The following is a 14,816-nucleotide window of genomic DNA, read 5'->3' on the forward strand; positions in this document are numbered from 1 at the left end:
TGCAGGCGGCTAACGGTCGAATGTCCTGAGCACTGGCCGTGCGGAAAGAAACGGGAGGAAGGGGCGTCGTCACTTTTTTGAGTCTGCGACAGAGGGTGTGACTGAGAAACGAAACGGCTGCGCCAGTGTCAACAAGTGCTTCGACGGCGACTCCTTCAACGAAAACAGTAATATTGGCAGGTGCAGAAACAGGTCTTGAGTGAGCCGCTGATGACGCAGTTCTTGCCTCCGGAACTGCGGTGGTTAGTTTTCCGCGTGGACGGCGGGTTGGCGACGGAGCATTGGAGAACGGGAACGACGGCCAGGAGACGGCGAGCGGTGGGAGCGGGGATGGTAACTAGGAGAGGAATCCGGAGGCGGCAAGTGTGACGCAGGCGAGGACGACGGCGGAAGGTCGTACGTTGGCTCACGCCTATAATCGTATTGACGGTGGTCACGACTGCGACACAAATGAGCCACATGACCAGCGATGCCACAGGCGTAGCAAATAGTGCGGTTGTCTTGTGTGCACCAGGGGTTGAGTGGCTGCAGCTGCGATCGGGGGTGGGCAACCGGATGGTAAGGTGGGGTTGCAGGTCGCTGGGGTTCTAACTGCCGGGTAGGTGGCCTGTAGACGGGCAGCAGGTGAGGGCCGCGACCGCAGGTGGTAGGCAATGCGCGGGTGCGAAGCTCCAGGTCGAGGGATCGTTGGCACCTCCACCACTTGTAATAAGAACACAGCACACTACTAATACAGCACACACAGCACACCACACCACAGCACAGTAATAAGAGCACAGCACAGTAATAAGCACAGCGTCACGAACAACCAGCGGAACCATCCAGGCACAGATCAGAGACCGCGTTCAGTCCAGAGAACGCACGAGCTTCGGAGTGTTCGGCGCTTCTCGTCGTCTTCTTCGTTGAGCGCCAGCGTCTGAACATTCTAAAGCCCGTGTCCAGTCTTACAACAATGTCTTCTGATATCACTCATTTTAGGTTATTTGAATATGCATACATTACCATTCATCTCTGTTGTCACTTTTCTCTTAACTTTGCTATGGCCTGTTCAGAAGTGGACGCTCTTCTTTTATAAACTGGTAATGAAACAACCAAATCTCTGCCGATCAGCAAAAAACTAAGCGTCTGTTTTTGTAGCTCTCACGAAAAGCTAAAGATTGTGCCACCTTATGCCAGATTTGCCAGATTTATGCAAAATGCTTCAGTTGCCTGCAAGGTGGTTCGCCAGGGCATTCCTTATTGCTACTCCTGACGGCTCTAATCGGCTACTCGTGTAAACTGGTTGGGGACGCCTTTCGTTTGCACTTTGCACCGCACTCAGCCATCCTGCATCACACCCATCACTGAATTGCTCGCAGACATTGAGTAGCACACAAGCAGCTCGGACCACAATGTTCACATTGTGAATACTGCACTCGAGGCCTTTCAACAGCATTCTGAAGCGTGCCTTAACACGTCCAAACGCATTTTCTACGACACGTCTGGCACTTGACAGATGGTAGTTGAAGGTCTGTGCGGGCGACCCAGCAGTTCCAGAAAAGGAGTAGGGCTTCATTACATTCCTCTGCAGGGCGAACGCTTGGTCAGCAAGAAGCACTGGGCCAACTTGCACCCCTTGAATTGTCCTTGTTTCTAATTGAAACAGGTCACTGTCTAAAATACGCGGAAGTCGTGAGGTTTGAAACACTGCAGAGTCATTATTTTTGCCAGGACTCCCACTGTTGGTGTACAAAAACTTGTACTTGTGGTCAACCACAGCGAGGAGGATGATGCTGTACCACCCTTTATAGTTAAAATAATCTGCCGCCTCTTCCTTTTGAGGGCACACCTCGATGTGGCAGCCATCCAGGGCACCAACACCTTGAGGAAAGCCACAAACTGCAGCGAACTGGCGCATGTGCTCCTGCAATTCATGCAACTTCGGGAAACACACAAGTTGAGCTTCCAAGTTGTTCACAATTACGGCGCAGAACTCGCGAAATATCATGTTCACAGAGGCAGGGCTCACGCCAAAAAGGTTCGCTACAGTCCGCTCTTCAGCTGACGTTGCGAGGCGGTAATGGCCAATCGCCACGCGTTTTTTCCAGAGCGATTGCCTTTCGCATGCTGGTGTCTTGCCGACGCATGTTCTCGCAAACGCCCACAATATAGTGAAATGTGGGGCGGTTCATTCTGAAATTATCGCGGAAGCCGCTGTCCGGAAGATGGGGCAGCGTCGTCTCGTACCACGAATTTGGGCGTGGATACATCCATAACGCTCGCTGCCGCGTGCATTGAAAAACCGCCGCCAACAAAAGCCGTTTCGATCGCCTGCGATGACGCTTACTTTTCGCTTCCAGCATGTCGATTTCGGCGCTCAGAGCAAGCCGCTGCATGCGGAGACGTTGAAGTGCTGCCTGATGCGCCGCAAACACAGCCCAAAACTCAACGTCGGCGTCGTCCCCACCGTCCGCCACAGGCCCGCGTGAAGCCATCGCAGCCTGAATGCTGAATGCCGACACACTCACAATACACGATATTGCACACACAGAACGTAAGCAGGCAATTAGACGCCGCACGTGACTGCACTGATCACGTACACGAGGTGCGCTTGCAATCAAAAAAGGCACAATGCTCCCACGACGGTTCCCAGCACAGTAGTGGCTACAAGTGGCTATTATGCCGGCTAAAAAGTCAGCTAAAACCATCGTTTGTAGACTTCTTTTTGCTTTTAGTTAATGTCCACCACATGCGTAACCAAAGCTCTGCCCCGCAGGGGGTAGTGCGATAAACAACCTTTTTTTTCTTTCATTTATCCTTTTTAAAGTAACCGTATTTAATAATACACTGGTATACGTGCAGTCACAAATTCGCAATGGAGGTGATCACATGGTGGTTTCCGTCACACTAACCGACATGCCTAAACCGCGTGTAAGCGCGGCCAACTACGATTTGCGCTAACCATAGTTAAGTCCTATAACCACAGTTAAGCTTAACCATGGTTAAGGCTGCCCGTGTAAAGAGGGTATAAGGGACCAGCGAAGCAGTTGGGCTTTGGAGGCAGAGGAGAAGCCTCAGAAAGGAAGGAAGGGGCCAAAAAAATACCCCCTTGCCAGGTTGTGCTGATGTCTGGACACTAGATGCGAAAAAAAAGGACGTAAGGGGAAACAGAATAGACGCCCCAAAGAAAGGGAGAAAAACGCAAAGGGGAACAGTAAAAAAAACAGACGGCAGGACGGCACGGGTATACGCCTTTTCACGGGCTCATAGCCGCCAGGGGCAGCCACAGCGCCGCAAACCGGATGGACACCCAGGAAACTTCCGGTCTCCCCGCGAAGCGAGCGAGCGAGCCGCAGGGTCGAGGCGAGTTTTTCTTTTGTGTTTGTAGCACGGCCAAAGTACGGCGCGGTCGCCCTGTTGCATTATGTTTTCGGGTGGAAAAACATCTTCCGTGATCCCATCACGACGTGGACCGTGCTGTTGTGTGCCAGGTTGCAGCTTGCGACCTGGAACCAACCTCCTGTCGCAGGTGCGCACTTTCAGGTTTCCGGCAGACGCCGAGCGTAGAAACGCTTGGATAGCAGCAGTTCGGCGGGACCGATGGATGCCTACGAAAAGCTCCCATGTTTGTTCTGCTCATTTCGTTCAAGGTGAGAACAGATTTATGATGTCTGCTTGTGCCGCAGCTAATTCCTGCACGTCTTATGTGCGCTTTGAGATTGAACGTTGACTGGATTGAACGTTGCGGGTTGGCAATCGTCGCGACCGCATTCGCCTAATCAGCGGCTGCATCTCTAGCAGTAAAAATTGCACCGTGAAGTAAGGAAACACTGTTTTGCGGTTAGTTGTGCGTGCAAGGCGTCGCTTAGCCATTTCCAGGGCAATTAGCCAGCTTGTGACGCTTGCAGTGCAGTTTCGATTATGCAGCAATGCGAGTGTGTGTGATTTACGGGCATATAAAGTCCCGAAGTAACTCAGCTTATGATAAACGGCGTAGTTGAGTGCTCCAGAATAATTTAGACCACCTGAGGGTTTTGAATGTGTACTGAATTTGCACAGCACACGGTCGCTTTCTAGACGCGTGTCGCGTCAATCAAAACTCTGCCGCTATGGCCGGGATCGAACCCAGGTATCCCGGCTTAGTAATCGAGCGCTTAGTTGATGCTTAGTTTATGAGCGGCAGTTTTTGCTGCGATGCGCGCCCAAGCATCTTATTGTTGTAATGCATAACTCGGTTGGTGTTCTTTTATGCGCATATCTGGCGCGATTGCTCAGGCGTCTGTTGCTAACCTTCTGGTCGTGTGTTCGATCCCGTTCGCTGCATCAACTTTTCTACAGGGACGAAATCCAAAAACGCTGGAGTATCATTCGATGCACTTTTTGTTCTACTATTCTCAGCGGCTGGAGAAATTAATTCGATCGCCTGCAAGTGCTGGTAAAAAGAGTGAAATGCTTCCAACTTGCTTGATTCAATATTTTTGTGCAGTTTCTTACTTACAAATGCAGAACGTAAAGTATGTAATCATACCAAGGAACCCTTAGTGTTTCTTCCTTTTCCTAGAGAAGTCCTGGGCAATATTGCTTTGGTGCATTTCAGCCAGATTTTTTGTTTTTTTTTTTTGCATTTGGGAGTGCACATGTGGCTACTAATTTTCAAACATTCTTTTCTTTCTTTAGGTAAACCATCATCTGACTCCACACATCCCGACTATGTCCCCTCCATATTTCCTTATCGTGCCTCGGGAAATGTGGCCCAGAAAATTTCTAGGTTCCAACGCGCTGCTCGAAAGGATGGATTGAAGGAAGCATTCAGACCTGCTGCATGTAATCCTGGGCCAAGTGTGCTTGACTGTGGGCTCAACACGACTGGCGCAGGACAAGACGCGGATGATACTGCACTATCTGCGACTGCAACTGTTTCCGTGGTAGAGAATTGCCACATGGAAACAGAAACTGATCTCAGCATGCAGAATATATCCCATCTTATTGAAGAGAATGGCAGGCTTAAGCAGCGTTTGGCCTCTCTGGAGGAAGAGTGTTCAGCAGCTAAGCAAAAGGCTGGTGAACTTGAAAACAAGCATACAAACCATGCTATTATAACCAAAGAAGTGGTAATGCAGTCAGCCAAAACAGTAAAGTTTTACACAGGGTTTGTATCTACAGCCATGTTCACTGCTTTCCTGCAGTTTGTGCTGTCAGCATGGAAGCCGTCATGTGCCACATGGCTTGATGCAGAAACACAACTCATCATGGTACTCATGAGACTTCGTTTGGGTCTCCTTACCCAAGATTTGTCATGCAGATTTGGCATCTCAAATGCCACTGTCAGTTCAATTTTTCATGCATGGCTTGATGTTCTTGCTGCAAACATGACAAAGTTGATAATCTGGCCTTCCCGACAGACACTTCAAGCTAATCGGCCAGCGGCGTTTCAGGACCCTTTTTTTGATGGTGTAACTGGCATCATTGATTGTACTGAAGTATTCATACAAAGGCCGATATTAATGACAGCAAGGAGCCAGACATATTCTCATTACAAACACCATAATACAGTAAAAATACTAGTTGTAATATCACCTTCAGGAGCAATAACTTTCGTATCAAAAGCATGGGGAGGCAGGACGCCTGACAAGGAGATTACTCTACGCAGTGGTCTCCTAGACAAGGTCAAGGAAGGGGATGTTTTTCTTGTTGACCGAGGATTTAGATGCGGTGAGATGTTTGCTGCACGAGGTGCAACACATCTCATGCCATCACTGACTAAGAATCGTGCCCAGCTACCTGGTGCTGAGGTCACAACGTCTAGGAAAGTCTCTAGCGTGCGCATCCATGTTGAAAGGGCCATACAAAGATTGAAAGTTTTCAGAATTTTGCAGACTGTGCTGCCTTTGAATTTCGTGAAGAGGACTGGCGACAAGAACCTCGCAACCATAGATAAAGTGGTGGTGGTGTGCTCTGCTTTAGTTAATCTGCACACCCCTATCATTAAGAATTCTCAGCGCAGAAGTGCTTCATAACTCTCTTCCACGAAAGTGCGGTGCTGTGAGGAAACATGAATACAGACATGCTGTGATGGAACAGCAAATGCTCATGTGTGTGTGACCATACTGACAATCATTGCATATAGTTTCATAGTGTGTACTTATGTTTTCGACTACTTCCAGTGTGTCTGCACTACGTGTACACACACTGTGATAGAACAGCAAGTGATCATGTGTGTGTGACCATGCTTTTCATTGCATGTATTTATCTTTTCTACTACATCCAATGTGTCTGCACTGTGTGTACACAATAATTCATGTTGTTGATGTTGCCCACATTGATCTTTTCACATTTGTTTATTCTATTTTCTTGCACTCTCTGCAGTCAATTACTGCCTATTGTTTGACTCAGTTTTTAAGTATTTCCTGTTGCTTGTTTTCACATGTTGAGAATTGGGCTTTTTGTTTTCTGCTTGTATAGTTATTCTGTCCACAGCGCAGGTGTTCAAATTTTTACTTGCTGTTTGCTTTTGTATCAGATTTTTTTATATGTTCCCTGCTTGGAACGTGAAGGCGTACTGTATTTAAAATCTATTATATTTGAGTTTGCACATCCGACAAATGCATCCGACATTAGTCCTTGAAGTGAACATATTTTGTCAAACAAGCAGTGTTTATCTGCCTTTCGAATGTGATAAAATATAACACTTGGAGTGTTCAGCAAAAAAAAAAGCTTGTGCTTAAGTTGAGATGCTGTAAGCTACAGGGTTAGCCTTGAGGTTTCTGCCTACAATTGCTCCACCGTAGCGGCACCTACAGTAACTAAATTACATAATCTAGCGCGAGCGCGACCTGTATGCGAGGCCACCCATTGAACATTGGAAGCGTATAGAGAAGCCTCTGCTGCTCAGATTATGCAACAAACTTAGACCGCTAAGACACAAAGCATCAGTAGGGAACCCACACTCTAACCTTTGAAGGGCAGATTTTTATTCATCCGACAGGATAACAACAGGTTGAGCCGTACAAGACCCTAGCTTCTTGAGAGCTGCCTGAATGGCAACGCTTTCAGCTGTTGTGGAGGACACGACTTCAGTAAAGCAAACAGACCCTGTACACTTCAAAGAGGGAATGTGAAAAGCAGCAGCACTAGCTCCTCTGGCCTTGTCCTTACTCATCAGCAGTCTGCCCATTATGTTGACATGCAGTGCAAATCCATTGTCGAGGTGTGCGTCTAAGTTTTACACACTTGAGGTGAAACGTTGCCTCACAGAGTGAGCATTCCACAATGTGGCCCAACTTGGTGCCTCGGCAGTGACATGTCTTCTTTGCACATTCGATTTGACTGAAGATGTGCATTGACTGTAGTTCCGGGAATATGTAGGTGAAAAAAAAGTTTGCTGCCTTGAGTTTAGTAGCTGCCCAAAATGTCTCGTCAAAGCTTATGATTTCTTTTGTTAGAGAGGAACCTGTAAATACCACAAAATATGCCTGACACAGCCCAGTTAGAGCCATTTGAGCCTGAATTTGTGTGTAATAGGCATGGTTATGCTTGAGCTGCAAGTCTTCATTCAGATATGCCAGTTTAGTTAAGCCCTTCGTCAGTGAAGCATCTTTCATAGTTGCAGGGCATTTCACTTCTAGTACTGATTTTGGACAGCATGAACAAGACACTAGTGCATCTGGAGATGCTCCAATAAAAGGCATGCTCCTTGCAATAAAAAGACCACAGTCTCGAAGACTGAAGTCCACATGTTTTTGAGACTCCGTTTCTATAAATGCCTGCACAGCTTTCTTCTCTGTTTCGGAGCCCCACCGCAGGTTGGAAACTTGAGGCGTCTTCACGTATCCCATAATCTCCGCAACAAGGCCTGCTGCACCTGTGCTGCATGCTGCGACACGGTGCATTACAGAGGCAGTGATCCTCCCTCGACGTTCTTGCAACCATCTTGGTGACCTTGCTTGGCCTCGAGTAGCTTCCTCAATTTCACTACAGCATGCAGCTGTCAGTTCCACTTTTTTTCCCTCGTCTATGTCGAGGTCTTGGTATATTTCAGCAAGGGGCGGTTTCGCAGAGAGTTGCTTGCATCTGCCCACTCGTACAGGTTCCAGGGCAGCTGTCTCAGGGGCAGAATCTGTGTCCTCGCTGTCAGAGATTGAAGTCAGGATCAAAGTGTTTGGTGCAATTTCCTGAAAAAACAGCATTGGAATTAGTGCCCTATTTGCAATGTCAGTGGATCTGGTTCTTTACAGTTGCACAAACAGTGAGCATTTTTTGTGTGTGTCCTTTCTCTACGTATGTATCAAAATTTATTTAATGAGAAGTCCTTACCTTCACTTGATGAAGAAACCTTGACACTTGCTCATCCGTGAGCACTGGTACTGAGTAGTCTGGTGCCTCGCTGACTTGGGGTGGTGCACGGCCTATTTTGGGCTTAAAAAATTCAATCTCCGAGACTGGTGCTGCCTGTGGAAAGTTCAGTGTCAATTACAATTTTGCTCACAACTCTGTTCATGGCAGAATGAAAACAAAGACTTACTGTGCTTCCCTTTGATGCCTCAATCCATTTACATGCAACATCAGTTGGGGACGGGTCATTCAGGCCATACTGCGCAGTTGCCTCAACTCTAAACAAGAGTGCAGCCACGTGTGTGCAGCATTCCCCAAGGCTGAAAAATAAGTAGGAAACATGAGAAATAAAAAGTTCACAAACAACTGTAATTATTGGTGAGAACTGTGGCCCTTGAAAAAGTTTAAATGCCTTGTACAAAAGAATGCTGGAGGGTGAGATTTGACGACTTTTGTCATCCACAAGGCAACTCGATTAGGATGAATGCAACATCATGCAGTCAAGCATCGACAAATGATCTGGCTAACTATGACATGAATATTGTCGCAAAGTAGTGGCTTTAATAAAGCAGACTTGCATGGAGACCAATAACAGCTGCCTGAACAAACGGATTATTGGGCTGAGTTGCGCCCCACGAATGAACAATATGCGTCGGTGATCACAAGCGCTCTCGGCGATCCTCGAAATAGACAGTATGGAAAGTTACAGATAACACGTTACAAATGACAAGTACAATCTAGAACAGCCCAGATGCGGCAGCGTGTCACAAACAAAACGAGATAATTCTGGACAAATCTGCATGCGGCGAGCAAAGCGATAAAGCCGCGCTCGGGCGGCTGTTAGCACAGGAAACAAAGTTTACAATGACGAATTACGGCAGTATGGCAAACATTTCATTACACGCGCATAGTTAGGCGAACAGTAGCGCTTTTCTGCGCTGTAACGCAACTAGTACAGAATTTTCGAAAACGGAAAAGTCTCCATTCTTTGTGGTTTGATTCATAAAAATGAAAAATAAGGCAAGGTAAAGGCTCATGGCATTGTAGCTCTTATTATGATTCGCCTACTTACCCGGCCATGCAAGTGCAATGCGCACTTTCGATGGTTCCATCCTCCTTCACGATGCACCACGCCTTGTAAGACTTCGAAAGCGTTTGGCTGGCTTCCACAGTCGCCGCAATAACAACAACGCCGTCTCCGTGCGCTCCCGCCTTGAAAGATTTCACTTGCTTCACCTTCCCGCATATGAATGCGTTGTACGCATCTTCAAGTTTGTAAGACTTAAACTGTTCGTTCGTGTAAAAACACACGCCTTCCACAAGATACAAATAAATATCTGCTACTGTCACAGGCGGCAGATTTCGTGGGCCCGATGTAAAGGCGAACCGGACAACGTCGTCGTCGAGAGCGTCAGGCAGCTCCTCACCTCTGAACGAAAGTTTCGCGCGGTACCGCACTTGCGCCTCGGTGTCCAGCTTCTTAAAATAATCACTTGACATTATTTTTGTACAAGCGACGCACAATGAACGTAAGCACAGCCTCAAAACACGCACGGATAGTCGGGGTCTCCGTATCGCGCCGCCTGAAAAACACTGCCGGAAGTTCTTCGCCGGAAGTTTAGTGGGAGCAGCCAATGAGCGCCAGAGGCGCGTGTTTGTAAACAGTGAAAAGGCGTTCCCTCCCCAAGTGAGGGCTGCTGCGTACACGTCACGCCTTCGAGAGTGCTCGCGGCGACGCAGTTTCCGGTTTTCGTCCCGCAGCCGCCGCCGACGGGGGAGGGGAGGGTTCGCCCGGCCGCTACGTTCAGTCCCTGCGCCCCCGGGAGAATGCGGCGGCAGTTCGGTCTCGGTGCCACTAGGGAGCCTACATGTCGCGCCCCCTCCCGGCTTAGGGTGGTGACTTCCTTTGACACAGCACATGCCGCCTCCCGCTAAGACCCATGTTGCCAGCGCGTGTGTTGTCATGGTTACGGGAAGACGCCGCGCCATCTTGTTCCCCGCCGTGCACAGGCGCGCATTAGCTGCTGCAGCAGTTGCGTCTTCATCGCCGTTCATCGTTGAGTGGGACAGTCATATGTTGTCGGTTGTTGCACTAAGTGCGCCAGGAAGCTTACGCAGCAGCAATGCCCGGGTGTTGTGTTCCGCAGTGCTCGAACCACTGCAGGAAGGGCACACGGATGTTTCGTTTCCCGGCTGACTCCAACCGAAGAAAACGTTGGCTGGCACAAGTAAAGCGAGACTGCTGGGAACCCACTGCTGCTTCTCGCATATGTTCTGTGAGTACCGTACCTTTTTCTCTTTTGTTACCTGCTCGCTTGTTATGTTTGGTGTACTGTGCTTCACGTTTACGATAATTAAACCACGGCCGCCTCGAACGGCGTGCGCGGCGTGGGTTTGATAACAGGCTACGCATTGCGGGCGTGGGTGCAATCTTCTCGTTAGTTTTTAGATGCGCTGGCGGCGTGTCTCGAGCACCAAGGGCGAGAAGCAACGGTTCGCATTCGCCCTCGCTGACTGTAATTCTCACGCGAGTGCACTCACGATATATTGGCGCCCGCTTCCTTGTTTGCGCTGTAATACATGCGCCAAGACTCATGTCAGAGAACATGACTGAGGTAGCGAAAATAAATTTCTACATCTCTCTGACATTGTACGCGTTCGCTGTTTCGTGAGCGCTGTGGTCGGAGGAACTTATTTTCAGTCAGGTCAGGTTATCTAGGCACCGTTCTGCTGTACGACGCTATTCGGTAGAAAAAGATTGGAAACCCAAGATCAGACTAAAAGAACACATTTTGTATATGCCCGGTTACTGGCATGCATATGAAGCCTTTAGGAAGCCCTTATCCAGTTTTTTTAGCTTGGCACTATAGCCTGGTAAAAGACAGCATGTGAAAACATTACAGCAGGTAGAAACAGCTCTGTAGTTGTAACGCTAGTCATGTTCCGGTTTGCAGCATTTGTCACAGTTATGTGCAGGTATGAATATACTTCTTGATGCTTATGAAGTACTTGCTGCCATTCATTTCAGGCACATTTTGAAGAAACAAGTTTCGAGCAAAACAGACAGGATGGCTTAAAGAAGCTAAGGCCAGATGCGGTTCCCACACTTTTTACTTATCGAGGTAAGCTTCTAATTTTGATCCATCTCTTAAATACAACTCTGCCTCATTCATATGAAATGTTTGCAAAGAAATTTGTCTACACGTATACGGTAGTGCTGTGGTTGCTTTGTGCAAGCTCAAAAATGTGCGCTCATCTGCTTTTAGAAGGCTGCAAAGAAAGGTTCATCACCATCAGCATTTCAAGGTCCATAGCAGGACGAAGCCTATCCTACTGACTTCCCTTTAACCGGTTCCTGTGCCATCTGTGGCCACATTATCCACACAAACTTCTTGGTCTATTGATATGGCTTTTATATCCAAGCATTCATACAGCGCATGTTTGCATCAGCATCTAGATCCCTAGCTAAAAATTTGTTGGGATCCATGCAATTCATTTCTTGTAAAACTAAATCGCGGGCATAAAAAAATATGTATATTGCACGTTATTGTAGGATCATGCATTCGAACAGCACCTTCAAACATAAAATCACCTTAAGCCGTGTTTTAACGGCTTCTGCATTACCTCTGGCTCATTTTTCACTGTAGATTGAAAAAAAAAATGAATGAATGACAATTGAAATCTTCCGTGTAAGCCATAAAGGTATAAAGTATGGCACTAAACAAAACTTTTGCCACCTAACTCTCTGCCTACCCCTACTATATTTGCTTTTCTTGAACACCCACTGCTTCCCTAAGGGACTACTGTTTATCTTCTCTACACATTGAATGCACTCATATATATGATACTAAGATCCAAAACGTAACACACAGATATAGCCTTGTATTCAAAGAGCACAAGGCCACCTATAGTGTGTTTATACTTTGTATAGCATCGTTTTTTCTTTATAATTCACCCGACGCCTGCGAGAAAGGGGGCGTCTAGAATCAAACAAATATCCTAAAGCAGACTGCATACTGTGCTGTCTCATTTGTTCTATGTCACCTGGCACAGAAGCTAAAATGGCAAAATTCAGGACGATTAGTAATTCTAGTTGCATCAATGGTACCTCAGCTGCTAACACAACCTGCTGTTGAGCACAATTTTGCACGACTGAATCATTGCCAGTTGTAGCATGCTTTCCGACGCTGTTAAATATGCACTGGCGGTAAGAAATCTAAAGCCCCCCAGTACAGCTTTGGGATCTTAAAACCCAACTGATATTACTACTCCTGAAGTTTATTTGGAAGTTTTATGCAGGTACTAGGTTGCTCTTCTGTAAATGCAGAATTTCTGCAGTTCTTGAGTGTAGTGCTACCCTATTGACTGAATTTTTTATTTCAGCCATCCCGAAACACCGGAAGCCTCCGAAGAAGCGGTCTTGCTTTCGTCCGGCCACGCCAACGCAAAGCCCAGTACTTGACCCCACCGGAAATGAACCATGTGGTAGTGCTGCTCTAGAGCCTGTCTTCGCATCAACAGCCGAACAAACACAAGACTCGGCTGTGAGTGACAGCATGAGTTCCCAGGACACTGTCAGTCCACTACAATGTGCTCAGGTACCAGGGTATGATCTACCTTTAACAACCACCTTGCTGCCGCCCAAAGCTGTCGACACTGTTATCTATGCAGACAGCGTTGCCCATTCCTTTCTGAGAACAGATAAAGCCAGTGGGGAAGATTCCACTGATGCAAGTCGACTTCCTCTGCCCGCAGCTTCACCCATGGAGGCCGAATCCTTAAGCGCTGAAAGGTCACAGCATAGTAATGAGCGATCAAGTAAAGAAATACCTCAAGCTGCATTCACACTTGGTTCAAGTACGGCTTCAACTGACTTGTCTCTTCAAAGACAGAATGCTGAGCTGAGAAAGAGAAATAAGGACTTGGCCCAAAAGTACAGAAACCTACAGAGGCTTCACGAGCAAACAAAGAGAAAACTGCGCAGTCTTGTAAAGAAGTCACAGTCGCCACAACAAAAAATGATAACCTTGGAACAATTACCGTTCCTCAAACACGACCAGAGAAGGGCTTTGACGGTGAAAACTACGAAGGGCCTTAAGTGGTCTGAGAAGACTATTCGAGAGGCCCTTCAAATAAAGCACACATGTGGAACAGCAGGCTATGAATTATTAAGATCATTATCATATCCACTGCCATGCAATAGGACATTAATACGAAGGCTTCAAAATATTAAATTTTTGCCTGGAGTTCTTCATGAAGTTTTTAATGTCCTGAAATCCAAAGTAGCCACAATGCAAGACATAGAAAAAGACTGTGTGCTCTTCATGGATGAGATGGAAATCTCCCAAGGATTTGACCACGATCGCTCGCTTGATTGCTTTTTTGGGAGCACTACATTGCCGGAATCCGCTACAGATGTTGCCAACCATGCTCTTGTGTTCATGGTTGGTGGCGTGAACACGAGATGGAAACAGGTTATCGCCTATCACTTCACTGGAAGGTCGATAGATGGCTATATTTTGAAGGACATTGTGTTCCACTTGATTGAGCTTTGTTTTCAAATCTCGCTTAGAGTGCTTGTTGTCACAAGTGACATGGGAGCTGCCAACCGTGCAGTTTGGCGCCTGCTTGGCTTGTCCAACCACAGAAACTCACAGACTGTCTGCTGTATTCCGCACCCGCACCTCCGTGGCAGGCAACTATTCTTTATGGCTGACCCCGCCCACGTCTTGAAGAACATCCGTGCCCAACTACTCCGAGTGGGAGAATTCACTCTGGGTGAAGAAACTGTTAAGGAACAAAGTCTTCCTTCTGGCACTGTCAAGGTGGAGCATGTTGAAGCAGTGTTGAAGTACGACTGTCAAAGTGAGCTGAAGATTGCAAATAGGCTGTCGGAAATCCACATCAGCAGTGGACATTTCACTACCATGAAAGTGAACATTGCTGTGCAATTGTTCCGTGAGGCTCCTGCTGCTATCCGATATTTAATCCAACAAAAAATTTTGCCCCCTGAAGCAGAGGCTACAGCGTGGTTTTTTAACCTCGTGAGCAGGTGGTACACCCTTATGTCGGCCAGACATCCGGTTGTTGCTCTGAGCGATATAGATCCTTCAAAGCATAAAGAGGCCACTGCGCTTTTGGAACTGACGTGCAGCACTTTCCGTCAAATGAAAATGGGAGCAACGGCACAATGGAAGCCTTCACAAGCTGGCCTTCTGGCATCGACCACTGTTGCTCTCAGCCTGTCGCAAGACCTCTTGGACAACCAAAGCTACAAGTATGTGCTTCTTGGCCGGCTCGTACAAGATTGTCTCGAAAACATATTCTCTGTGTTGAGACTCAAGAAGCCGGTCCCTAGTGCATACGACGTTAAGTGTGCACTGAAGCTGATTTGTGTTGGACAGTTCATGCACACACCTACAAATTCTAGCTACGAGGTTGATGACAGCTTGCATCTAGCTGACCTCCTTGACCCAACTATCCAGAGACATGAAGGACAAAACCAA

General features: G+C 47.4%; 2 protein-coding genes and 1 pseudogene across 2 annotated transcripts; 2 read left to right on the forward strand and 1 right to left on the reverse strand.

Moving 5' to 3' along the window:
• Window positions 1-14,816, forward strand: part of LOC144112378 (luciferin 4-monooxygenase-like) — a 198,816-nt pseudogene that overhangs the window by 151,608 nt on the left and 32,392 nt on the right.
• Window positions 4,818-5,996, forward strand: LOC144112375 (uncharacterized). Its single transcript, XM_077645225.1, has one exon. It carries the CDS (start codon window positions 4,920-4,922, stop codon window positions 5,994-5,996), a length of 1,077 nt encoding a protein of 358 aa, XP_077501351.1. The 5' UTR covers window positions 4,818-4,919.
• LOC144112379 (uncharacterized) lies at window positions 7,078-9,932 on the reverse strand. Its single transcript, XM_077645228.1, has 4 exons — window positions 9,383-9,932; window positions 8,501-8,630; window positions 8,293-8,427; window positions 7,078-8,150 (listed from the first exon to the last, which is right to left on the reverse strand). The coding sequence occupies exons 1-4, from the start codon at window positions 9,808-9,810 to the stop codon at window positions 7,131-7,133; spliced, it is 1,713 nt and encodes a 570-aa protein (XP_077501354.1). The 5' UTR covers window positions 9,811-9,932; the 3' UTR covers window positions 7,078-7,130.

This window comes from Amblyomma americanum, unplaced genomic scaffold (assembly GCF_052857255.1).
Source record: "Amblyomma americanum isolate KBUSLIRL-KWMA unplaced genomic scaffold, ASM5285725v1 scaffold_75, whole genome shotgun sequence".
Classification (NCBI taxonomy): Eukaryota; Metazoa; Arthropoda; class Arachnida; order Ixodida; family Ixodidae; genus Amblyomma; species Amblyomma americanum.

Coding starts and splice junctions, on each gene's coding strand:
- LOC144112375 (XM_077645225.1), top strand. CDS start 4,920: ATGGAAACAGAAACTGATCTCAGCATGCAGAATATATCCCATCTTATT.
- LOC144112379 (XM_077645228.1), bottom strand. CDS start 9,810: ATGTCAAGTGATTATTTTAAGAAGCTGGACACCGAGGCGCAAGTGCGG. Junction 8,428..8,500: donor AGGCATCAAAGGGAAGCACA/GTAAGTCTTTGT, acceptor AACTTTCCACAG/GCAGCACCAGTCTCGGAGAT. Junction 8,151..8,292: donor GGTTTCTTCATCAAGTGAAG/GTAAGGACTTCT, acceptor CTGTTTTTTCAG/GAAATTGCACCAAACACTTT.